Source organism: Ceratotherium simum, chromosome 5 (assembly GCF_057802395.1).
Source record: "Ceratotherium simum simum isolate JZ-2026a chromosome 5, ASM5780239v1, whole genome shotgun sequence".
NCBI lineage: Eukaryota > Metazoa > Chordata > Mammalia > Perissodactyla > Rhinocerotidae > Ceratotherium > Ceratotherium simum.
This window is the reverse complement of record NC_141904.1, coordinates 41674961-41700567: the sequence shown is the minus strand read 5'-3', so window position 1 is coordinate 41700567 and position 25607 is coordinate 41674961. Positions and strand designations below refer to the sequence as shown.

General features: G+C 48.2%; 1 protein-coding gene across 1 annotated transcript in view; it reads left to right on the top strand.

Moving 5' to 3' along the window:
* SCN5A (sodium voltage-gated channel alpha subunit 5) overlaps positions 1-25607 on the top strand; it is a 100579-nt gene that overhangs the window by 37866 nt on the left and 37106 nt on the right. The window contains exons 7-15 of the mRNA XM_087430745.1: positions 636-866; positions 2412-2475; positions 3879-4020; positions 4548-4745; positions 5871-6050; positions 6697-7068; positions 12294-12426; positions 13365-13603; positions 25272-25445. Coding sequence (XP_087286871.1) covers positions 636-866; positions 2412-2475; positions 3879-4020; positions 4548-4745; positions 5871-6050; positions 6697-7068; positions 12294-12426; positions 13365-13603; positions 25272-25445 — 1733 coding nt within the window. The remainder of the gene's footprint in view (positions 1-635; positions 867-2411; positions 2476-3878; positions 4021-4547; positions 4746-5870; positions 6051-6696; positions 7069-12293; positions 12427-13364; positions 13604-25271; positions 25446-25607) is intronic.

The window sequence follows — 25607 nt, the reverse complement described above, 5'->3', positions numbered from 1 at the left end:
GCAGATGTTAGCTCAGGGCCGATATTCCTCACAAAAAATTAATTAATTAAAAAAAAAAAAGTGAGGTCCAAGCTAGAACAGGCTCCTTAGGACGTTACCCACCATGGCCTTGCCAGACCTCCCCCCCGCAGCCCCCCAGCCCCCCAGCACATGCACTACATTCCCCTACCGTGAATGGCTTATCTCTCCCCATTTCAGGATCAAGGCTGAGTCCCCTCCATCGCCCTGGAATGGGCCTAACCTCAGTCTCCTCTCCATGGGCTACATTTAAAGGGGCAGGCCAGGCATACCTTGGGACCAGCCAGTGGGGGACGGGTTTTGAGTGTTTGCTTCCTCAAGAAAACAGCAGTTACCACACTCATTTCATATATTTGGCTAGTGGAGAGCAAAGAGCACCGGGCTCTTCTGAAAATACACGGCCAGACTGGTCTCCTGCCCCAGGGGAGTCGGGACAGAATCTCAGCAGCAGAGGAAAGGGGGGCTTTGGTCTGAAAAGCCCAAGAGAGGCCTCCTTCACTCTGCCCCCACCTCATATTGTCCACCTGGCCCAGCACCCCCTCAGACCCAGCCCCCACCCAGTAGAGCAGGGAACATGGTGCCCATGGGTGACCCGTGCTCCTTCTCGCCTTCCCCAGGCCTGAAAACCATCGTGGGGGCCCTGATCCAGTCTGTGAAGAAGCTGGCCGACGTGATGGTCCTCACAGTCTTCTGCCTCAGCGTCTTCGCGCTCATTGGCCTGCAGCTCTTCATGGGCAACCTGAGGCACAAATGTGTGCGCAACTTCACGGAGCTCAATGGCACCAACGGCTCCGTGGAGGCCGACGGCCTGGTCTGGGAATCACTGGACCTCTACCTCAATGACCCAGGTGCGGACTGTTTCTGTGGCCTGAGCAGGACTTTGTGAGGCCACCAGGGCTGGGGGATCTCCCACACAGGTCTCGCTGGAGGACAAGCCTCCCTCTAGGGCCATTCTAGCCCTACCTGATCCCCCGGAGACCCAGCTGTGTGCTCGTGGATTCCAGCCCCTGCCCTTTGGGGCTCCACAAGAGAGGACAGAAGGGGAGCAGACTTAGGACCTGCCCTTGTGAGTTCTCAGGCTAGGTGGGGAGACAGGAAGGATGGAGTTAGATGGAGAGACAGACAGGGGAGCAGCAGCTGTGACGTTTGGAGGTGGGACTGACCCTAGAGGGTCGGGAATGGGGAGGAGACGGGCCTACCTGCAGAGAGTGTAGTGCTAGCTTGGGAAAGGGTGGGCCATGGAGCGGGGGTAGTTTGTGAGGCTCAAAGTGGAGGCCCCACCTGCTTGGTGAGGGTTTTTTCAGTTGACTTCATTGTTCTTTGCCAGGATGTTAGTTCCATACACGTGTACCCCAGAACCCTGCGTGAGGGTCAGAACAAGCTCGGTGATTGTACAAGGTCATGGTTTACACTTCCACGCTCCAGGCTGATGGCCAGCAGCTGTCTTAACTAGTGCCATCGGTCTGGACCAAAGGTAGACACTGGTGCGAGTCCAGGTCCTGGGCCACAGGGATCCCGAGGGCCACTCTGAAGTTAGGGCTGCTTACGTACACCAGCAAGGCACTTTGGAAAAAGAACAGAAATTCGGTGGGTAAATTTGCTTATGGCCGTATAGCAGTGGTTCTAAAACTTCAGTGTGTACCAGAGTCACCTGGAGGGCTCCATAAAACACAGACTGCTGGGCCCCATCCCCGGAGTTTCTGACTCAGTAGATCTGAGGTGGCATTCAGGAAGTTACATTTCTAACCAGTCCCAGTTGATGATTGAGCTGCTGGTCCACACTTTGAGAACTGCTGCCTAAGACCAAAGCATGTTAGGGATGAGTGATGGGGGCTGATGGATGGCAACAGAGAGGAGAGGACAGGACCTGGTGTCCCATGTCTCATCTGTTCCAGCCCCAGCCCTATCTCGGCAGACACAGTATTGCCATGGTGAGTGTGGCAGGCCTCACTTCCACCACCTTATACACAAGGAAATGGGTCCAGAGCTGGGCAGTAACCCACCAGGGCCACGTGGTGACTCAGCAGCCAAGCTAGAACTCTGTCCAGACCCCTGCCTCCTCTCTTGGCCCTGGTTGGCCCCCTGAGTGGTTTGGGGCAAGGTATGGAAGCTCCCTGTAGGGACAGCTGAGGGCCTGCCAAGGGCTTCCTGTGTCTTCCTAGACTATGGAGGACACCGGCTGCTGAACGTCTGAGAAGGAGCAGGAGGAAGGCGAGGGAAGCAGCTAGAGTTGCCTCAGACCTAGCCAGGCAGACAGTAAGGGTCAGGCAGAGGCAGAGAGGAGGGGGGAAGGCCATCAGCAGTGTCCCTACCTCCCCAAAGCCCTGGGTACAAAGTGGGAACCCCAGGAGTCAGCCATATGTGCCCCTCACCGTTGGATGTTTATCTTCCAGAAAATTACTTGCTCAAGAATGGCACCTCCGATGTGTTAATGTGTGGGAACAGCTCCGACGCTGGGTATGTGGTGCCCACCTCCCAGAGCCATGTCACCCAGCCGGGGGAGTCTCCCGCTGCTTTCTCAACTGACTGTGCTTTCAGTTAAGCCCCTTGACGCCAGGGACAGTGAGGCCTTCCCTGCCTCTCTTCCTTGCCAGGCCCCTGGCAAGGAAGGTCCCCACCCAACCCCCACCCTAGGGGAGAGAGCTGTGAAGCGGGTAAGAAGGGGATGGGGGCGCAGATCGGCAGGGAGGGGACCAGAACCCTGAAGATGGGACGGGACTGGAGGGCAGTTCAGGAGGCCCTGCAGGGCTCTGCACAGCCCAACCCTGGCTGCATTCCCCTTCTAGAAGCCCCCCAGGCTGCTCCCTCCTCTCCAGTCTTTACTTCCTCCCTGCTCATTTGTGCATCAGGTCCAGAGTGAATATGGTTCCCCCACCAGCCTAGACCCTTCTCCGGGGCAAGCAGGGCCTGCACTTGCAGTCTGATTGTGGTACCCAGAGAGGCCCAGTAGCCACGTGCAGCTTCCAGGGCCCTGTGCACACCAGGCTCTGGGTCAGTGTGACTGTGCCATAGGTTATTAGGGGGAGGGAACACACAAGCTCACGTGGTGGGGAAGGTATTCTGAGGGGCTGTAGTCCCGCATCTCTGAATATGACGTTCAAGAGCCCTTCCTGTTGCTAAAGAGATTGTCTGCAGGGTCTTATGGCATTAGCAAGGCACAGAGACCCCTTGGCTGCATCCTCCCTCTTGCCGAGTCTCCCTTCCCCCAGCTGTCTCTCACACACACGCATGCACACACATGTGAATCCAGCCCAGTGCTCCCTCCTTGAGTAAAAGGCTATCCCCTCAAACTAAGTGAACTGTGCATCTGCCTCACTGTGTGCACAGTCATGCAAATGGGCACATTCTCCAGATATGGCCAGGCCCCAGCCTGTTCACCCCAGAATCGTCTCTCAACCCCACGGCCCAGCCTTTGCCCTGGGCTCCATCCTGTTCAGCTCAGCCAAGCCTCACTGCACCCCCGCCACCGCCCACCCCCCTACCCCTCATGCCTGCACTGTACTCAACTCTTCATGAGGTAGGCAGGCAGAGGAAGAGATGTGAGCCAGGCCCTTGGTGCTGCCTCTGCGAGGGGAGAGGCAACTCAGACAGCAGCTGGGATGGTGTGTCATATGGGCAGAAGGCAGCTGGATTTAGGCCTAGCAGAATCAGATGGGTAGAGAAGAGGGGAAGATGGTGTCCCAGGTGGGAGGCACAGCGTGAAAAGTCATGGAGGCGGGACCCAGCAGTGTGGCACTAGGTTCCTGATCCTAAGCCTCATGAAGCGTGGAGCATACACTCAGCTGCCCAGGGAGAAGAGACAGGGTCTCGGGCAGAGGACCCCTTACAGCATGGGACAAAGTCTGCGTGTCTGGCCGCAGGACATGTCCCGAGGGCTACCGGTGCCTAAAGGCAGGCGAGAACCCTGACCATGGCTACACCAGCTTCGATTCCTTCGCCTGGGCCTTTCTCGCGCTCTTCCGCCTGATGACGCAGGATTACTGGGAGCGCCTCTACCAGCAGGTAAGTGGGTGCATGAGGCCAGCAGAGGGCCGCCAGGAACGGGCTCAGGGCCCCTCACAGGGGCCCAGGCTGCACAAGTGACTAGCTAGAAGTGGCCCCAGCAGCTTCTCCGCGGTGAGAGCTGAGGAAGGATAAGGGGCAGGGATCCTTGCATCTGAGGGATGGGGGCTCAGCAAGCAAAGAAACTGTCTCTTTGCTGGTGACCAAGTACCCATCTATATAGGACATGCTAAGCTCTGTGAGTGAGACACTTCTCCACCCTCTGTGATGGAATAGTCCACTCTGGGTGCAACATTTCCCAAGCTGGTTGGGACATTCTGCCCCCCTCTGTGGGTGGGACACTACCCCGTGTGTGTAGGTCATTCTCCTCTGTAGGTCAGGACACTTTCCTCTATCAGTGGTACCCCCTCCCCAGGCTGTACCAATTTGAACCCCTGGCACAGCCAAACTGGGCAGCTTGAGAATGCCGTGACTGTGACCCAGAAGGGGCCCCAGTGAGAATGACCTCTGCCCTCTCACTCCCCCAGACTCTGAGGTCCGCAGGGAAGATCTACATGATCTTCTTCATGCTTGTCATCTTCCTGGGCTCCTTCTACCTGGTGAACTTGATCCTCGCTGTGGTCGCCATGGCCTACGAGGAGCAAAACCAAGCCACCATCGCTGAGACTGAGGAGAAGGAAAAGCGCTTCCGGGAAGCCATGGAGATGCTCAAGAAAGAGCATGAGGTGGGTGAGCAGTGCAGCCAGGGAGCCTCCAGACCAAGCCTTCACCTCACTTTGGGTGCCTCAAAAATGGTGCCTGCTAGGTAAAGCGGGTGCCTTTGGGCATGGCACCTGCTGGGTAAAGCTGATACCTGGAGGCATGGTGCCTGCTGGGTAAACCTGGTGCCTGGAGATGTGATGCATGCTGGGTAAAGCTGGTGCCTACTGGGGAAACTGGTACCTGTATATGTAGCACCTGCTGGGTAAAAGGCAGTGCCTGCTGGATAAAGCTGGTGTCAGCTGGGTACAGACGTTTCCCCTGAATATGGTGTCTGCTGGGTAAAAATTTGGTACTTGCTAGGTAAAGACAGCAAAGCCTGTTGGTGAGGTGCTTGCTGGGTAGAATTGGTGCCTGCTGGGTAAAGGTGGGCCCTGTGAGTGTGGTGCCTGCTGGGGAAAGCTGTTCCCTATGATCATGGTGTCTTCCAGGTGAAGGTGGTGCCAGCTGGGTAAAGGTGGTGGCTCCTGGGTAAAGGTGGTCCCTGTGAACGTAGTGCGTGCTGGATGAAAGAGACCCATGTGTCCATGGACATAGTTGCCCTAGTCCAGGGATGCCTTCTGGTGGAGTACTGAGGAAGGTCCAAGGTCGGAGGCCTGAGCTAACTCAGAATAAACACTGACGATGCTGCCCTGGCTACCCACAGTTCCACACACAGCAGGTGCTGGAGGCTAACTACGGAGCAAGCCAGTTAGAAGCCGGGCCATGCACCTCCACTTTCTTCTCACTGCCCCATGACACCTCCCCCAGCACCCATTTTGGCCAACTGAACCTTCTAGAAGATCTCCTGCCCTCTGGTTCTGTCACTTCCTCTGATCATCAGCACCCTCCTCCCTCCTGTCCCCCACACTTCCCTCTTCACTTCAGCCCACTTCAGCCACTACTCTCTTCGTCCCTGGATCTTGATCTTTCTCAGAACATCCTAGGTCTGCCTGAGCTCATCTCTCCGTGATGCCTTTGTTTGGGGGTAGGTGTACAAGTCCATGTACTGATGGGGAAAACCAAGACACTGAGAGTTGCCTGGCCTGCCTTAGCCTGAGGCTGCACAAAATCCCCATAACCAAGACATCCCTCCTTCCACCCATTTCCAGGCTCTCACCATCAGGGGTGTGGACACCGTGTCCCGCAGCTCCTTGGAGATGTCCCCTTTGGCCCCAGTAACCACCCATGAGAGAAGGAGCAAGAGGAGAAAACGAATGTCTTCAGGGACGGAGGAGTGTGGGGATGACAGGTTCCCCAAGTCCGACTCGGAGGATGGTCCCAGAGCAATGGTAATCCCCAGCCGTGGCTCTGGCCCTTTAAGGGTGGATCTGGCCTCAAATAGCCATCAGGCTAGGCCCCTGGTGAAGTCACAATCCCCACGGTTGCTCCCCAAGGAAAGCATCCTTGAGCCCCCTCCGTGCCCTTCTTGTTTCCCATGGCCATTCTTGGAATGGAGGAGCCCTGGGCAGAGGGATGGGGTAGGTTTGAGTGTTATAATATCCCCAACCTCAGCTAAGTCCCCAGCACTGGGAACTTAACACGTAGTGTGGATTGGCAGGAACCCAAGGACACACCCATATGAGTGTGGGGCATGGCTAACTGCCCCAGCTCCTGCTTGGCCCAGGCCTGTCTGCACCACCAGGAACCTTCCTGCCTCCTTGTCCCCCTGCCCAGCCTTAGCCCCACCTTCAGGCCCAGGTAAGCTTCAGTCTCAAAGGCACAGGCTTCAGGTGAGCAGAGATCCCAGAAGATGCAGGGCTGCCTCTAAGCCTGCACCCCTTCCCTGAACACCCCCTGGTCTCCCACTCAGTTCCCATGTGGCCCGCAAAAGCCCTCAATTCTCCCAGAAGTTGAGCTGGGGCTGATGCCACTAGAGATAGGCTGGGGGCACATGAAGAGCTGTCTTGGTCATGTCCCGTCTCTGCACACCCTCAGAATCGGCTCAGCATCACTCATGGCCTCAGCAGGACCTCCATAAAGCAACGCTCCAGCCGCGGGAGCATTTTCACCTTTCGCCGACGGGACCTGGGTTCCGAAACCGATTTTGCGGATGACGAAAACAGCACAGCAGGGGACAGCGAGAGCCACCGCACGTCTCTGCTGGTGCCCTGGCCCCTGCGCCGGCCTAGTGCCCAGGGACAGCCCAGTCCCGCAACCTCAGGTCCTGGCCACGCCCTCAATGGCAAAAGGAACAGCACCGTGGACTGCAACGGGGTGGTCTCCTTGCTGGGGGCAGGCGACGCTGAGGCTACCTCCCCAGGGAGCCGCCTCCTCCGCCCCATGATGCTGGAGCGCCCCCCAGACACGGTGAGCCAGCCCCGCCATGCAGTGCCAGGCAGAATTGGTCTCCCAAACTGGTCACCAGTGCCGGGTCCAAAAATACTGCCAAGTATTTACTGCGAGCACCTATTGTGTGCTGGGCTCGGGAGTGAACAAACCCACCAAGAAATCTCTCCCTTCATAGAGCTTCTGTGCTACTAGGGGCAGACATACAAAATCAAAGAAAGAAGAAAAAAATATTTATATGTAGGGCCAGCCCCGTGGCCTAGTGGTTAAGTGCGCGCGCTCCGCTGCTGGCGGCCCGGGTTTGGATCCCGGGCGCACGCTGACACACCGCTTGTCAGGCCATGCTGTGGCGGCGTCCCATATAAAGTGGAGGAAGATGGGCACAGATGTTAGCCCAGCGCCGGTCTTCCTCAGCAAAAAGAAGAGAATTGGCGTGGATGTTAGCTCAGGGCTGATCTTCCTCACACACACAAAAATATATTTATATGTATATATGTAATGTATATATGTAATAGTGAGGAACAGGGATGATAGCTAAATACTTAGCAGCTGGTAAGGCTCGGGCACAGAGATGCCATGGTGGCACAGGACCAGTGTCCTAGAGACCCTGTGTGTGCCAGGTGTTGGCCCTGTAGAGTCGCTGGATTGGACAATCCAGGGGGTCCCAGGAGAAGGGCCGGAGTGGCAAGGGGACACTTATGGGGTTCTGGGCAACAATTATCCATCAAGTTTGAAATATCTTGGTACTTTATAAACTGATAACTCAGTATGAGCCCAGGTAATAGGTGCCGTGGGAGGACAGAGCAGGGAGGGGGAGAGGGAACCCACACTCATTAGGAGGCATTTAAACAAAGACCTGGAGGAGGCGAGGGTGGGAGCCTTGCTGCTGTCTGAAACTGGGAGGGGTAGTGTGGAAGACAGCTTAGCACCCAGATTCTGGAGACAAACTAGGTTTGAATCCTGACTCATAACTTACCAGCTAGATGGCTGTAGGCAAGTTACTTTGTTTTTCTCTGCCTCCGTCTCTCATCTGTAAAATGGATTGAAAATACCCATCTCAGGATTGTTGTGAGGATTAATGGGCTGATGTGGCTAAAGCAATCAGGAATTGCATGAGTATGTTGTTGTTGTGATGACATCATAACAACATACCGTCATGATGTCATCTGGGGGGAGGCATGTTCCAGGCCTAGAGAAGAGCAAGTGCAAAGGCCCTGAGGCAGAAGCGTGCCTAGCCTATGGGAGGAAATGCTATGAGGTCAGTGTGGCTGGAAACCAGGGAGCAAAGGGAAGAGGAGTGGCAGTTATTGCCAGAAAGGTGGCGGGGAGGGGCCAGATCGTGAAAGGCCAGTCATGGTTTTGTTCACTCGGTCAGCTGATCCCATGATGACAGACTGTTGAATGCCCAATCAGCCAGTAAGTGTCCTTGCTGACCCCCCAACACAGTGCCCAGGGCAGCCCACCTAGGTAAAGGGCAACATGCGGCTCAGACCCCAAGGCCTGTGGGGAGAGAGGCGGGCAGACGTCCTGAGGGAGCGAGGACGGGACGAGGAGACTTGCTCAGGAAGGTGGAGGTGGGGCTGAAGAGTGACGGCTCACAGCCAAATGGCCTGTTTTGCTCAGGCTCAGACACTTGCTCTAGCTGTGGGACTGCGCAGGTTAATTAATCTCTCTCTGCCTCAACTTCCTCATCTATTAGGTGGAAATAAAATTAACATCCACGTCAGCAGGTTGTGGTCAGGACTAAAAGAGTTCAAACCTGTCTGGTGCTTAGACCAGTACTTGCCTCGTGTTCAAGTAATTATTATTACTCTCTATTATTGTTGTTATTGAGCAGGAAGGAGTAAAGACTCTGGGGGCCCTCAGGCTCCTCTGGAGCAGGGAGTCGAGGAGAGGGTCCTGGGAACCCATTGGGGGCAGACCACAGCTTCTGGGTGGGTCTGGGGAGGGCCCCAGGGCATCACTTGGAGGGTGGGTGTCTGGCTTCCCAGGAATACCGAATCCCTGCGGCTGCAGACCCTCCTGCAGATCCAGCCCTGGAGCCTCCGGCTTGTGGAATCAGGTCAACAGCTAATAGAATTTCCTAATCTCGTTAGGGAGAAAATCATCTCATTGTGCTGCACATGTCAGGAGGAATCCAAGTTCAAACACTTCATTACCGGGAACTCTGACTTCACTCATTCTCACTTCTGCGGGGCCCATTTGTAACCTTAAAGGGATTAGCAGGCCAAGGGGGCCATTTGCAAAGTTAAAGGAATTAGCAACCAAGATGGAGACGTTTGAAAAGTTGAAGAGATTAGCAGGCTGCAGGCCCCCGGGAATGCCTTTTCTGCCTCCACGCGTCCCCAGTGAGACATTTCTGCCCAGTTCTCGTCTGAAAACAAAGCTCAGTGTCGGCACGTAGTGGGGGCTTAATCAGCGTGGTGAGAGGAGGAAGGGCCAGCCCAACAGACAGCTCACATTTCACTTATCGAGATTGAGGGGTGGAGGGTGAAGATTTATTTTGTCTGCTGTCCGTATGAGCGTGCCTGTCCCAGAAGGCCAGATGGGGGCGGGGAGGCGCGCTGAACATCCATTCTTCTCCCTCCACGTGTTAGACTTCCATCCTCCTTTGTCTGGTCCTCCAGCAAGTTAGGGGCAGAGCTGGAACTCTAACCCAAGCCTCCTGATTCCCAAGTATTTATCCATCCAACCAGTATTTATCCAGCACCGGCTGCTGCGTTGAGTGCCAGGCAGGGTTTGAGGCTCCAGGGTTATAGCAATGAACAGAATGGGTAAGAGCTCTGCCCGCGTGGAGTTTACATCGCAGTCAGGAAGATGGATCGTAAACAGATCAATATTCCGGGTAGCAATAGGGTCGTGATAGAAAATCGCTAGGGGTGGAGTTGGGGATGGGGACTCTTAGAATCCTGGGGGAAGTCCTTCCTGTGGAGGTGACATTAAAATTGACAGGCAAATGATTTTAGGGAGCCAGGTATGAAGATGTGGAAGAATAGTGTTTTAGGCAGAGGGAACAGCAAGTGCAAAGGCCCCGAAGAGGAATAGGCTCGACATGTTCAGGGGATGAGAGAGCCAGGCAGGCCTGGTGTGGTGGAAACAGCAGAAAAGGATATAAAATTAGTTTGATGAGTTAGGATTTGGACTATGCAGGGCCTTCCAAGTGGTAGAAAGGTTTGGACTTTGAGTAAGATGGGAAGCTGTGGGGTAAGGGGGAGTTGATTAGAGAAGTATCACAATCTGATTTACTTTTTAAGGGATTCCTTTCTGCTGTGTAGAAAATAGAGGGAAGAGAAGAAGAGGCCGGTGAGGAGGCTGTTGCAGTAGTTTTGGAAAAGAGATAACAGTAGCTTGCACTAGGATGGTGTAGCAGTCAGCTATTGCCACAATGATGTTGTGTAACAAACTACCCCAGAAGCCAATGGCTAACAAGAAGCCTTTATTCTCATGTTCACTTACCTGCAGCTTGACCATAGTTTGGCTGGTCTAGGTTGGGCTTGGCTGGGCAGGTCTGCTTCAGACGGCACATTGGCTTGGCTCCACACTGTGGGTTAGGCTCAGGGCTGCCCCACTTGTCTTTGTTCTGAAGCCCAGGCTGAAAGGATGGTAGCTACCTGGGGAAGCTCTTTTCGTGGTGGATCACTGGAGCACAAGAGCAAGACAAACAGCACGAGCATATTTAAGGCTTCTGTTCACATCATGTCCACTAACATTCCATTGGCCAAAGCAAGTGTGTCGTCAATAGCACGGGGAAGTTGACTTCACTCACGGTGGGTGGAGAAAGAGTAAATATTTGCTAAATGATAACTGGAACTATCACACATGGTAAGGGAGAGAAGTTGGGAGAATTTAAGACATGCTTGTGAGTGAAGCTGGCCAGATTTGTGGTTGCATTGGATCTAGTGTACTACTGTTACACCAGCTACCTCAGACACCTCTGCTTGAATACTTCCATGACTAGGAGCTCACTACATCCCTAGGCAGCATTTTGGGAGCATTCTCACCAATTGCAAATGTTGAGCTTCACTTGAGCCCAGATTGATTTGGTACCCACCCCAGGCCGTGGCTCTACCACCCTTAGTAGCCTAGGCCCATCTTCCCTCTGATCTACAGAGATTATAGAGCCTTGCTCTTGCACGCTGAGCATGCATGCTGCCTTCAGCAGCCCAGCTCAGGCTCATGGACTGTGGTTCTTCAGGGCTGTGCTGACGGGAAGCCTTTGTGGGCCCTCCTTGGTTCCGTGGTGGCTCTGAGTAAGCCCAGAGAATGCCTGCTGCCACCTCCCTCCATCAGGACACGCCACATCTTCATTTGTAGGCCTGGTTCTCTTGCTTACAAAAATGATGCAAGCACATTGAAAACAAATCCAATGAGGCAAAAGTACATAAAGTGAAAGGGAACTTCTCCCGCTCCTTCCCCTGCCCCACAACCCCATTCCCCAGATATAGCCACGTGCACAGTTCGGTGTGGGTCTTCCAGGTCTTTTTCTTATTTTTTCATCAAACTCTTTGTCTTGGAAGTGCGCTCCTAAGAACACACACGGAACCGCCTCATTCTCTTTATTGTTTGTATCAGAGTCTAGAGTTGGATTGTATCCATAATTGATTTTAATATTCTTCCTATTGATTAGTTGTTTTGTTTTTATGGCATCAGGAACACTACTGCAATGAACATCATTGCATGTATATTTTTGGTGCACATGTATAATTATTTATGAAGTTAGATTACTAGATGAGAACTTGCAGGGCCAATTTAAAATTTTCTTGGTAGATATAGCCAAACTGCCTCCACAAAAGCTCGCACCAGCTATGTCTAAGCATTGTGCTTTATGCTTCTTTTAATGTCACCTTAGAGCATGGTAGATGTTTTTTAGCTTCTTTATGCTCTTGACTCTAGGGAGCTTGTGGTCAATTTAGACTCCCAGATCGTTTTTCCATGTACTAATGTATATGAAAGCATCTGGTTAATAGAACTTGGTACATGTAGTTACCTGTCCACTCTCAAGAATCACCACTGCTGAGAGATGGTGAAGAAGAAAAGAGAATGAAGAAGATAATTACTGGCAGGGGTTGGGGGGAGGAGTTGTTAACTGGGAGGGAGTTGGAAGCAGAGAAGCCCAGCACCCAGTGTCCCATCAAGACCCCCATCTTGTCCCCCTGTAGCCGTCCCAAACCGAGTCTGGGCCAGCTATCCCAGGTCCAGTAGGACCCCCTTCCCCAGGCTAACACATATCTCCTGGTTGCACCCAGACCACACCATCGGAGGAGCCAGGCAGGCCCCAGATGCTGAGCCCCCAGGCTCCCTATGCAGATGGCTTCGAGGAGCCAGGAGAGCGGCAGCGGGCCCTCAGCGCTGTCAGTGTCCTCACCAGCGTACTGGAAGGTCAGCACCCCCCGGTGTCATCCAAGCACTCCCCGCTTCTGGTCTAAGCACCCTCACCATTATCCCGCCCGGAGCCAGGCATCCCCCCATCTACTTGGCCTGCCCTGGACATCCCCACAGCTGTCCCACACTTTTTAGTCTGTGTCGCCTGTCCTAGCTATCTTTTCATTTGTTTCAGCTTGTTCTTTCCTGGGTGTTCTCAGGGGCCATGTCTGTGTTTCTTCCAAACATTCCTACAGTTGTCCTGGCCTGTCCCAGGTGCTTACCAGTCTCATCCTGTCCTCTCCTAAGCATTGTCATATCTGCCTGGGACCATCCTGTCCCAAGCATGCCTGTTCTAGCCTATTCCCAGCCATTCCCATATCTACCACAAGCTATTCCAGGCCTCCCACAGCTGTCCCAGCCAGTCCCACCCTAGGCAACCCCGCATCCATTCCAGTCTGAACTTGTTCCCTCCTGTCCCATATGGATTCACATCTTTTCCAGCCTGTCCCAGGCACCCTCCGCCTGTCCTAACATGTCCCAGATGTCCACATCTATTCCCACCTGTTCTGTCCTCTGTTTCCTTATATCTGAACTTAAACCTGTCTCAGATATTGTCTCATCCTTTTCAGTCTGCCCTCCCCTGAGTGTCACCACATCTGTGTGGGACTGTTGTCTCAAGACAGCCCACATCTGTTCTAGTCTGTCTGGTCCCAGTTTTCCCCACATCCATCCTAGCCTCCTGTCCCTGTGGCCCTCTTCCCTCAAATCTCCAGGGTAAAGAGTCAGGACACAAGCCACCCCTTCCCTTAGCCTTCTCTGCCCCTCTCGCTGTCCCCCTGCCATGTAGCAGCCCTATCATCTCCCCAGGTAAGTCATATATCTTCTCTGGAATATTGTGAGTTATATATGAGTTAGTCAACAAAAATAAACCAGCTCACTGGCTGTCCCCCCAGAGCTGGAGGAGTCTCACCGCAAATGTCCACCATGCTGGAAACGCTTTGCCCAGCGCTACCTGATCTGGGAGTGCTGCCCACTGTGGATGTCCATCAAGCAGAAAGTGAAGTTCATGGTCATGGACCCATTTGCCGATCTCGCCATCACCATGTGCATCGTGATTAACACACTCTTCATGGCGCTGGAGCACTACAACATGACAACCGAATTTGAGGAGATGCTGCAGGTTGGAAACCTGGTAAGGGCCGCTGGCAGCTGACTCTCAAATGGGCATCCTGGTGTGAAGGGCTCTCCGCCAGCTATCAGAGCCTTCGTGGGTAAGGGAAGAGGGATTCAGAGCACAAAAGGATCTTCTGAAGGTGAGAGTCATCATGGAAGACATCTTGGAGGAGAGTCTCGGGATCAGCTTTTAAGGAGCTGAGAGATGTAGTTGGGAGTGAGAGGTTGGAGATTAAGGTTAATGAAGATGCCCAGAGGTTAGAAAACAAAAGAGAGTTGGGGGTGAGCCTGAAATGTGTGGAGACGTGAGATTTGGCAATTAGTGGATGAAGGAGGGGAGTGTATGCAGAAAGAGGCAGTTCTCGTACAGACAGAGCTTGCATAGGTGAGCATCAGTGTTTGTTGGATGGGGGAAAGTATGGATGGATTGATGGATGGATAGCTGGGTGTAGTGAGTAAATCAGGCAGAGCCAGATCTGAATTCTGACTCAGCTCTTGCTAACTACATGACCTCAAGCAAATTACTTAGTCTCAGTAATTGGCGTAATAAGTATTTGTTGAATTTAATAAATATAAAATTAGTATGACAATATCAACTTCATAGGAAGCTAATGAAGATTGAATGAGATAATATGTGTAATGTGCTTGGCTCAGAGTTTGCTAAACAATAAGCACTCAAAATAAATGATAGGTGTGGTTTTTATCGTTGTTTTTGTTATTAAAGAGACTGTCCGTGGGAGTCAGAACGTCTAGGTTCTAATTCTGATTTTTTTTTTTTTTGAGACCAAATTCAAGTCCTACCTCTTCACTCTAAATATGGGAACCTGAGGCCCAAGAGGTGACATAATGGTAGCATAGCTGGGAATGTAGTTACTGTCTCCTGACTCTGAGAGACAGGCCCTACTGGCTCTGTCCAGGTAAACACAGAGTCAGCCCTTCTCCAGGGGATTCTAGGACAAGGCTGGCAAAGAGCCCACTGGCCTCTGAAAGGAGATCCTGGGATCATCACTGAGGTTGGTTGGGGGAGGGGGTCATTTGGCCCAAGCTCTCTCTTACTGTAGACCCAGCCCTGTCTCAGTCTCAGCTGCACAGGTGGCCCCCAGAGGCAGGCAGGTCTCCCACACTGTAGTCTGAGGATTTTTTCTCATTACTTTCCATATCCAGGACTCTAGATGGTTCACTACAGGATCTATTCAAATTTTTTCACAAATGTGAGTCCATTTTGTTGTAACTCTACTTTTCTTTCCTTCTTCTATATGTGAACAGAAGGGAAAGCTGTATCGCAGTCTGTAGGAGTCTTGTGTCTGCCTTGTGTTGGGTGGTCTTCAGATGATGGTTATTAGGGTCTCGGCTGAATGCAGTTTTATTGAAGTGTGACCATTGGGTTGGACTCAGCAGCAAGTCAAGGTGATGAAGAGCCCTGGTGGCTTCACTGAGTCATTAAGTTGTGATTGAATTGCAGTTGTGTTAAACTTGTGGTTCAGTTATTAGTAATAGGTCATGTAGTTGGATTATAGCTATATTCTGTTCTGTTTGGATAGCTTTATTGCTAGTATGTTAGGTTTTCATTGTCTTGCAGTTAATATATTCTAGATGGTTTAAATATTAAATGTAAAGAAACAAAACCAAAAAAATAAACATGGGTAAATAATCTTGGTATGGGAAAAGCCTTTCTAAGCATGTAAAGGCAAATTCCATAAAGGAGAAGATTGATAGAGATAACTAACTTTTAGCCCATCATATAAACAAAGGTAAATGAAACTTCTGTTCCTAGCAATACTGTGGACAAGAAAACCAGAAAAGTCTTCAACTGTGAAACAATTAAAAATATAGCAAACATTCTTTGACATGCATATCAAGGTTCATGAGAAAGTAACAAAAATCTCAAGTGCTGAGAACAAAGAGTGACTTAAAAACCATAGCGATAGGGCCGGCCCCGTGGCTTAGCGGTTAAGTGCACGCACTCCGCTGCTGGCAGCCCGGGTTCGGATCCCGGGCGCACACCGCTTCTCTGGCTATGCTGGGGCTGCGTCCCACATACAGCAACTGGAAGGATGTGCAGCTATGACATACAACTACCTACTGGGGCTTTGGGGGAAAAAATAAATAAATAAAATCTTTAAAAAAAAAAAAAAAAAAAAAAACCATAGCGATAAACATCTGAAATGGTTCTGTAGCTGCCCTGGGGGGGGGGGGGTTGCTGATTTGGGTAATCTGGGAGCTTGGATTTCAGTGAACATGTGGAGACAGGACATGTCTTTGGGACAGTGCAAATAGGGGTTGGAACTGAGTAGATCCGTAAGAATATGACCCTACCTTCAGTAAAATGGTGAACTAGAAAAAATCCACACACTGACACTGGGAAATGATAAAGAGGAAAGCTTGTCAGTCTCAGCCAGGGCTGGAGAGGGGGAAAAAAAAGAAACCTCTGGAAACTTGTGATTATGAATTTGGCTTTATACAGATTTGGAGTTCAAATTTATATCTGAGTGTTCCTGGAAACTATACCTAAAAAATTAACACATGAAGTGATCCTGGGATGATATCTTGGAGCCCCTGAAACAGGCAAACACAAGAACTTCTCTGGAAGGACACACTTTTATCCCAAGCCAAGCTGGATTCTCCAAATTACAAAACACACAAGGAAGTACTCCACCATGAGCAAGAGTCAGCAGAGACATACACATGCACGCACACACACTTATCCCCTTAAGAATGTCACGTAATAGAACTGTTGGATAGAGATGATAAAATAACAATGTTTGTAATAACTAAAGACATAAAAGAAGGAATTAAAAACATAAGAAAAGAATAAGATATCTTTGGAAAAGAACCAAATAAAATCTCTAGAAATGGAAAATGTAGTCATTGAGATTAAAATCTCAATGTACAAATCAAATAGCACATCAATACAGCTGGGAGAGGATTAAATAAATATAAATTTAGATTTAAGGAAGTTGCCCACAATGTAATACAGAGAGATGAAGAGACAGAAAATGTGAAATAAAGCTTTAAAGACTGTAGTCAGAATCAGAAGATCAAGCATATAACTGATAGAAGTTCCAGAAGAAAAAAAAAAAAGGAGAAAGTGAGGGCAAAATAACATTCAAAGAAAGAATGACTGAGAATTGATTAAATAAATGAACCTTAAATTCAGGAATCATAATACATCCTGTGTAGGATAAATAAAAGTAAATATATCTAGATGTCGTGATGAAACTACTGAACATCAAAAGCAAAGACATCATAAAGTAACCGAAAAAAGAAAGATTGCCTACTAAGGAACAATAGTTAGATGGATGGCAAACTCCACAATAGCTTCAATAGAATCTGGAAGATAGTAGAAGCATGATTTCAAAGTGCTGGAGGAAAATATTGGACAACCTAGCATTCTGTACCCAGTTATCTTACCATTTAAAAAGGATACTAAACAAAGACTGAGAGTTCTCTCTGAAACAACAAAAATTTGCTCTTCAGAAAGAAATAAGATTGCAGAAGTAAGATCTGAAAAGTAAGATCCTGAGAAGGAATAGGGAGCAATGAAATGGGTGTGAACGTGGGTAAAGCTAAGCAAGCATTGACCGGATAAAACAATAATAATGATGATGACTAATTTGAAGGTATAAGAAGTAGGAACTAAAATATTGGACAACAACAGCACGTAAGATAGGCATGGAGCAGGGATTGAAGGTAAGGAAGTCTAAAGTTCGTGTACTCTATGAGATATTAATTAACTTAGACTCAATTAACTCAAGCCTGGTGTTAAAACTTTTAGGGTAACCACTAAGAGGATAGACATGGAAGGTCTTAATTACCAAACCAGTAGAGAGGAAGGTGGGGAATTTTAAAAGTTCAATCCAATAGAAGGAAGGAAAGGAGAAAATAAAAGAAACAAAAAATAGAATACCCAAAATGAGATGTAGACATAACCAAATATATCAGAAATCTCAATAAATAGAGGTGGATTAAAGTCACTAGTTAAAAGACAGATTGTCACTTTGGTAAAGAAATAAAACTCTGCTGTGTGTTTTTTACAAAGAACACCCAAAATCTGAGGACCCAAATCCCCAAAAGGGGTTTAAGAAAAAGAGATGGAAAAAGATACACCAGCAAATACTATAAAGAAAATTGATGGAGTTGTATTAATATCAAACAAAATAAACTTTAAAGCTAAATGTATTACTCAGGTATAAGAGGTCCAAAACATAAAGATAAAAGGAACAATTCACCGAGAATATATAATAGCTCTAAACTTCCATGTGCCAAATTACATAGCTTCTAAATATGTAAAGCAGACAATGAGATAAACTTAACAAGTCTGCAATCTTAGTGAGAGATCACCTTCAATAATTGATGGGTCAAGCTGACAGAAGATTAGTAAGGATATAGAGGATTGAAATAACAGAAATAAAAAGCTTGAGTTTATAAATGTGCAGAGCCCAGCACCTAACAATTAAAGAAAATATGCACAGAACATTTACAGAATAACCACATTTTATATCTCAAAGCAAGTCTCAGCAAATCATGCGTCCTTCGTTCTTTGAGCATTGTGCAATTAAATTAGTAGTTTAAAAAAAGTAAATTAAATTTTTAGAATTATACTTTCAGATAACTATAGTCAAAGAAAATGTCATAATGGAAATCATAAAAGCTTATAATGGAAAGAGAATGAAAATACTTTTGAGTTGCAGCAAATGCAGTACTTAGAGGGAAATTTATAGCCTAAAGTGTATATATTAAAAAAGAAAAGTTGAAAATGAATGAGCCAGGCATTTGATTCAACTAGAAGAAGAATGAGTATAAACTCAAAGAAAATTGAAGAGCAAAAAATTAATAAAATAATATACAAAGATTCATCAGGCAGTTTTTTTGTAAAAAAAACATTTTTTGAAAAAACTAATAGACAAACTTTTAGCAAGATTAAAATAGAAAAAAGAAACACAGGCACAAATAATGATATTAAGAATGGACAAGAGAGCATAACTATACAAACAGCACAGATTAAAACATAGTAAAAGGACATTATAAACAACTTAATGCCAATAAATTTTGAGGAGACTAAGTGAAAATTTTCCTAGAAAAGTGTGGATTACCAAGAAGAGATTTAAGACCATGGAGAAAAAAGAAACAGTTAACCAAGCCAAATCCAGCAGTGTATGATTAAGAAAAATCAAATAAAGAAAAAACTCCTCATGCTCAAGTTGGGTTTATTCCAGGTACATGTGATCTTCCCTTAGATATGGAAAAATCATTTAATAAAATTAAACTCTTTGGGATAAGAACTCTTAGCAAACTAGAAATAATCTAACAAAAATATCTACAAAAATTGACAGTGAATATCATCCTTAACCAGGAAGCAGCCTTCCTGTTAGTCAGGAACAAACACAGATGGTGATGATGAAGTTGGTGGTAATCATAGCTAATACTTGTTGAGCACCTAATTTCTGACAACAACCAGTAGTGGAGATGCTATTATTATTATCCCTATTCTACTGATAAGGAAACAGAGGCACAGAATGGTCAAATAACTTAACCAAGGTCACACAGCCAGGAAGTAGTAGAGTCAAGATTCAGATCCAAGCAGGTTGTATCTAGAGCCCATGCCCTTACCCAGTGCGCTGCACTGCTCCGCTGCAGCTCTAGCTTTGTGCATATCTCCCTGCTTCCAAATTGTACGGAGGTCCTTGTCAGCGTGGTAAGAGAAGAAAACGAAGAAGGAAGGAAAACAGAACTACCATTATTTTCCAGATTATGTTGTTGTCTATATAAATAATGCAAGAAAATCTACAGAAAGTCTATTAGAACTAATAAGAGAGTTCAACAATGTTGGTAGGCACAGGGTCAATATACCAAAATTAATTCTGCTCCTAGCCGCCATCAATGATCATTTGGAGAAAGTAACTTTTAAAAACACCTAAAAGAGCAATAAAAAACTATGAGGAATCTAGGAATAAATGTAGCAAAGATCGTAAATTTATATGAAAAAAATTATAAAACCATTGAAAAACATAAAAGAAGACAAACTAGTGAAGAGATATGCCAGTTTCATGGATGAAAGTCTAAATATTGTAGAAATATCAGTTCTTCCCAAATTAACCTAGAAATTTAATGTAATTCTAATCAAAATCCCAACACATTTTTGTTTCCTTGTGACTTGACAAGGTAATCCTAAATTTCATATGGAAAAGCAAAATCTGTCAAGATAAATTAAGGAATAAAGTGGGGAACTGACCCTACCATGTATCAAGATATATTACAAAGCTATAGTAATTAAAACATTATAGTATAGGTGCAAAGATAGCAAAATGGACCAGTACTACAGAACTGAGAACTCAGAAATAGGAAATGCATATCTGGAGACTTGATAAAAAGCAAAGATGGCATTATAAATCAGTAGGAAAAGGATAGCCTATTCAATAAATAATGCTGGAAAGAATAGTTATCTATATGGAAGAAAATAAATTTAGATCCCTACCCCACACCATACTCATTAATTAGTTGCAGGGGAATTGGATTTAATACCTAAATGGGATAAAGCAAAATTTTAAATCTTTTAGAATAAAAATGGGAAAAAATATTTAAGACCTTGGGGTTGGGAAGGCTTTCTTCAATGATACAAAAAGTTTATACCATGAAAGAAAAGATTGATAAATTTGCCTGTGTTAAAATTTATATCTGTACAACACAGGATACGATAAACAAAGTAAATCACTACCACAAACTGGAAATTGATGTTATGAGAAGTATTGGAATCCAGAATATATATTGGGCATTTACACATCAATCAGGAAAAGAAGGACAACCCGGTGGCAAAAACACAACCACAACAATGGACAAAGGAAATGACAAGAAAATCACAGATGAGGAAATTTAGATGGTTATAAACAAATGAAAAGAAACAAAGGAATGCAAATTAAAGCAACATTGAGATACTATTTCTCACTCTTAAGAGAATAAAAAATAAACCTCTCTGTGTTGGCAAGGATGTGAAACAGTGGGAACTCACACTTTGTTAAGAGTATGGATTTGGTATGACCATTTTGGGGAGCAATTGTAGAATATCTGGTAAATCAGAGATGTGCATAACCTGTAACTTAGCAATTTCAGAGATATGTATTCTTAAGAAAGTCTCACATGTCTGTACAGGAGATATGTACAAGAAAGTTCTTTGCAACACTGTTAGTCACAGGAAAAATTGGAATCAACGTAAATGTCCATCCACCCATTAAAGAAATGGGTAAATAAACTGTGGTGCATTCATACAATGAAATACTGTACACAGTTAGAATAATACGTCCACATCAAAATGGATAAATCTCAAAAATATGATGTTAAGATAAAAAGAACTTGCAAAAAGGAATACATACAGCATGGCCCATTTATATAAACCTTAAACAATGCAAAAATACTATATATTGTTCATATACATGAAAACTGTAAAAACATGCATGGGAATGATAAATATCAAATTCAGGATAGTAATTACCTTGGAGTGAATGTAGTACCATGGGTATCTTCAGTTTTACCTGTGACAGCACAAGGTGGTTAAGACTTCATGGTGGAAGCCAACTGCTTAGGTTCACCGCCAGGCTCTACCATATGGGCCAGTGGTTTAACCTCCCTGTATCTCAGTGTTCCTATCTGTAAATGAGGATAACAACAATACATACCTCCTAGGGTTATTGTGAGGATTAAATGATTTAATATCTATAAAGCACTAGAACAGTGCCTGGCATGTGGTAAATGCTCTTTAAGTCTCTGCTATTATTTTGTGAGGAAGAATAAAACAAGATTTGAAAAAATGTGGCAAAATGTTAATATTTGGCGGAGTTTGGTGGTACAAAGGTACTCATTATATTATTCTATACGCTTAAAATATTTTGTAATTTTTAAAAATATGACAAACCAGGAAACTCATTGCAATACATAGAATAGATAAAGGGATAATAGCCTTAATATATAAAATGTATTTATAAACAACACACAAAAAAAGGCAAACACTCTAATAGAAAAATAAGCAAAAGATATCAACAGGCAATTTCACAAAAGAAGAAATACAAAAATCAAAGAAATGTCCAATAAAACAACAATAAAATGTGGCCCTTGTCCTGTCGGATTGGAAAGTGTAGTGGGACTGGAATGCCCAGTCTGCATGGTTGTAGGGGAACAATTACTCACATGCGGCTCATGGAGCTGGTTAAAACCTCTCTCTGAGGATCACGTAGCAGTATGTGTCAGAATCTCTAAAAATGCTCATTGACTATGCAATTCCATTTCCAGTATTTATCCTAAGAAAAGAATTGGGCAAGTTGTTTTAAAACATGTATGTGAAAGGATATTTATTATGGCAATGTTTTTAATAGGGACAAAAAAATGCCCATCATGGGGAAATGGAACCTTATGGCACATCTGTACAGTGGAATATCCCACAAGTATTAAAAAAAAGAGAGAGAAAATGATGCTGTAGCTCATGTTTAATTGGCATGGAAGGATGTTCACAAGGTATTATGTTTTGAAAGCAAGTTTACAATATGTACAATATGATCCCATTAAAAACGTATGCCAAGGTCAGGAGAGTTTGGGGTTCCCCAAAAGACCCCCCACTTCCTGGGAAGCCACCATTAGGCCTGATGACTCAGTGGACCTCCTGCCAGGAGTCAGGGGAAGTGGGTCCCCGTGTTCACGGCCTCTGTCTGCCAGATCCTAGTAAGCCTGTAAAACACAGAGTTGTTTATGTTTGAAGGCAGCCCCTGCCTGGGGCTGGAGCTCTCGGCCGCTGTCAGCAGTCATAGTAAATGCTGCTGATGATGGCAATAATCACCCTCTCATATGGAGCATCCACTTTACATCCATTAGCTCTAAATCTTGGAAAGCTCCTATGGAGTTATTATTATCCCCATTTTACATATGAGGACACTCAAGGCTCTGCACATCTTAAACCATCCAGCTTTGCTCGCGAGGCCTTAGAGAGCCAGGGGTGATCCTAGGAAAGGAGGAGTCGCCCGAAAATTCGTATGCTTCTAAAGCAGTGGTTCTCAAGCTTAGCTGCATATTAGAATCACCTGGGAAGTGTTTTAAAACTCTCAATACTTGGGCACTCCAGGCATCTGTATTTTTAAAGCTCCTTAGGTGATTCCAAAGTGCACCAAGTTTGAGAACCAGTGCTCGAAAATCGTACTTCTCAAGCTTCAGATCACCTGGGAATCTAGTCAACATGCAGATTCTGATTCAGCAGGTCTGAGGTCTTTGAGATTCTGCATTTCTAAAGAGCTTCTACGTGATGCTGTTGCTTCTTTTGCTTACTGCTTCCCCAAAGGCCTTCCCCAAGAGCCTCTGCTGTCTTTGTCTTCCTGACTCTCAGCACCATCTGCAAACCTGGACAAAGTGAGGCAGGGGGTCTTTCCTGAGCTCCTTTCCCCAGAAATGAGTATTAGCACTCGTAGCTCTGTCAAACAGGCCTTAAGAACACATTCGCCCTGACATGCTCAGGCAGGTGCCAGGGGAGACCAGAGGGCTGGGGTCAAAGGAGGGCGTGACCCAGGCCCCACCCTTAGGGGCCCTCAGGGAAGCCCAGTGCAGGGAGTGCGGCTGGGGGAGGGCTCTGGCTGGGTAGGGAAGGCCTCCTGGAAGACAGGGAAGTGGAGCTGGGCGCTGCAGGACGCTGGGCGCTGAGAGCCAGAGGCCAAACCATTTGTATGTTTATTCAGCAGATATTGGTGGACCGCCCCCTGGCTGGACGCTGTTCTGGGTACTGTAAGACAGGAAAGGTCTCTCCTATTGTGGAGCTTCCAGTCTAGGGAGGAGACTACAAACAAATACACAGCTACGTAGATAATATGTCAGGTGGTGGTATGTGAGAGAAAGAAAAATAAAGCAAGGAAGAAAGATAAAGAGTCTGGTGGGAGGGGCCACCAGTTTAAGTGTCAGGAAACTTCATCCATTAGGTGGCTTTTAAGCAGAGACCTGAAGGGAGTGAGTCCTGTGGCTGGGGAGCAGCAAGTATCAAGGCCCTGAGGCGGGAACAGCAAGGAGGCAAGCATGGCTGGAAGAGTAGTAGGAGATGGGGTCAGAGGGTGGAAAAGTCATGGGTGCATACCCAGAAACAGGCCTGGGTGCTGGGGAAAGGGGCAGAACCCCAGGATGCCTCTCCGCATGTGAGGGGAGGAATTTGAGCTGAGGCTGGAGGATTTCAGGTCCCTCCCTTCCCCACGACCCCAGCTGGTAGAGGAAGTTCCCTCTGGGCACGAGCACTAAAGGGACCACTGAAGTCATGACAGCTGGGCTGGTGGTTGGTGCTTGGGATGGCAGTGCAGAGGTGCCCCCACCTGCCATCCTGGTGCCACCCCTCCCTACCCCCCTCCCCGGGGGCCAACAGCAATCCCCTGCACCTTAGCCCGCCCCCACAGGGCTTCATCTGAGCAGAGCGGGGAAGGGCTGGTGCTGCAGCAACTGACAGATGCAGATGGCTCGCCTCTGTCCTTTCAGCAGAGTCCTCTCAGGGTGGGTGCTGGGGAGAGGGTGACCCCCCTCCTAATTGCTGACCCCAGTGGGATGTCTCAGCCATGTCACCATGCCACTGTTTCTGACCTTCACCGCCCCCACAGCCACTGCAGGCCAGGCACTGTCCCCAGTGGGAGCCTGGCCCTCTGACCTCAGGCCTCCCCTGCAAAAGACCCCAGTGCTTCCTCACTGCCCTCAGGATAACCCCCAGCTCCAGGAAGGCCTCGTATACAGGCCCCAGCTTCCGGCCAGCCAGCCCTTCACGGGCTAGCCCCTCCTCCCAGAACCATGCTCCCGTCAGAGCAGTTGGCACAACCCGGAGCAGTTGGCCGTGGTCACGGCTGCCCAGCCCCACACATGGGCTCCTTGACCTTGGCTCTGTTAGCCGAGGCTGGGCAGCTCAGGACTCAAATCAATGAACCAGGTGAAGCCCGGCCTCTGCCTACCTCAGGAATGACTCCAGAAGGGAGAGGTAGTTGCTCTGAATCTTGAAGGACAGCACTGAGGTTATCTCTTGGTTCTCAAACTTACTAGCTACTTGACCCCAGGCAAATTACTTAACTTCTCTGTGCCTCAGTTTCCTTACCCATAAAATGGGGTAAATGATACTTTTCTTATCTGGTTGTTAGACATATGCAAAGCATTCTAGCCCAGCTCTTAACACATAGTCAGGCCCTCAAGAAACATGGGAGAAGAGTTCAGCATGTGGGCAAGTAGGGAACAGAACAGCATGGGCAAAGGCCCTGAGCCATGAGAGCCATGGGTGTTGGTGGGAATGTGTGTATTTGGCACGTGTGGAGCGGGGGCACTTCCTGTGGTGACACAGGCAGGAAGGAGTCTGGGGCTGGGTTGTGTCACCTCCCACCTCAGCCTCCCCTGACCCCAGGTACCTCCTAGACTGTGAGTCTCTGCAGAGCCTGCAATGGGTCCAGTTGTTTCTAAGGGCCAGGCTGGCAGGTCATGCTTGGTGAGCAGCAGAGAGGGCTGGGGATGTCAGGCCAGAGGTATCCCCAAGGGGCTGAGCCATGGCTGAGCAAGCACCCACTGGGAGCCTGGGTGTAGTCAAAGCTGTCGGCTCAGGAGGGGGACCCTGCCAGAGCAAGAGTAAGGAGGCAGGATGCCCCTGCTGGCCAGAGGGTCTTTGCAGCTCAAACGCCAGGAACCCCTGATTCCCGCTCCCTCCTCAGGTCTTCACAGGGATCTTCACAGCAGAGATGACCTTCAAGATCATCGCTCTCGACCCCTACTACTACTTCCAGCAGGGCTGGAACATATTCGACAGCATCATCGTCATCCTCAGCCTCATGGAGCTGGGCCTGTCCCGCATGGGCAACCTGTCGGTGCTGCGTTCCTTCCGCCTGGTACCCAGCTGGGCCCACTGCGGGGGTCGGGGGGGCCCGGGGCACCAAGCACACCCCCTCCGAGGTCACCACTCAGTCACCCCAACTCTGATCCATCATGCCTTCACCCAGCTGCTATTTGCTAGGTACCCCTGGGTGCCAGGCCCAGGGGTGGTGATATGG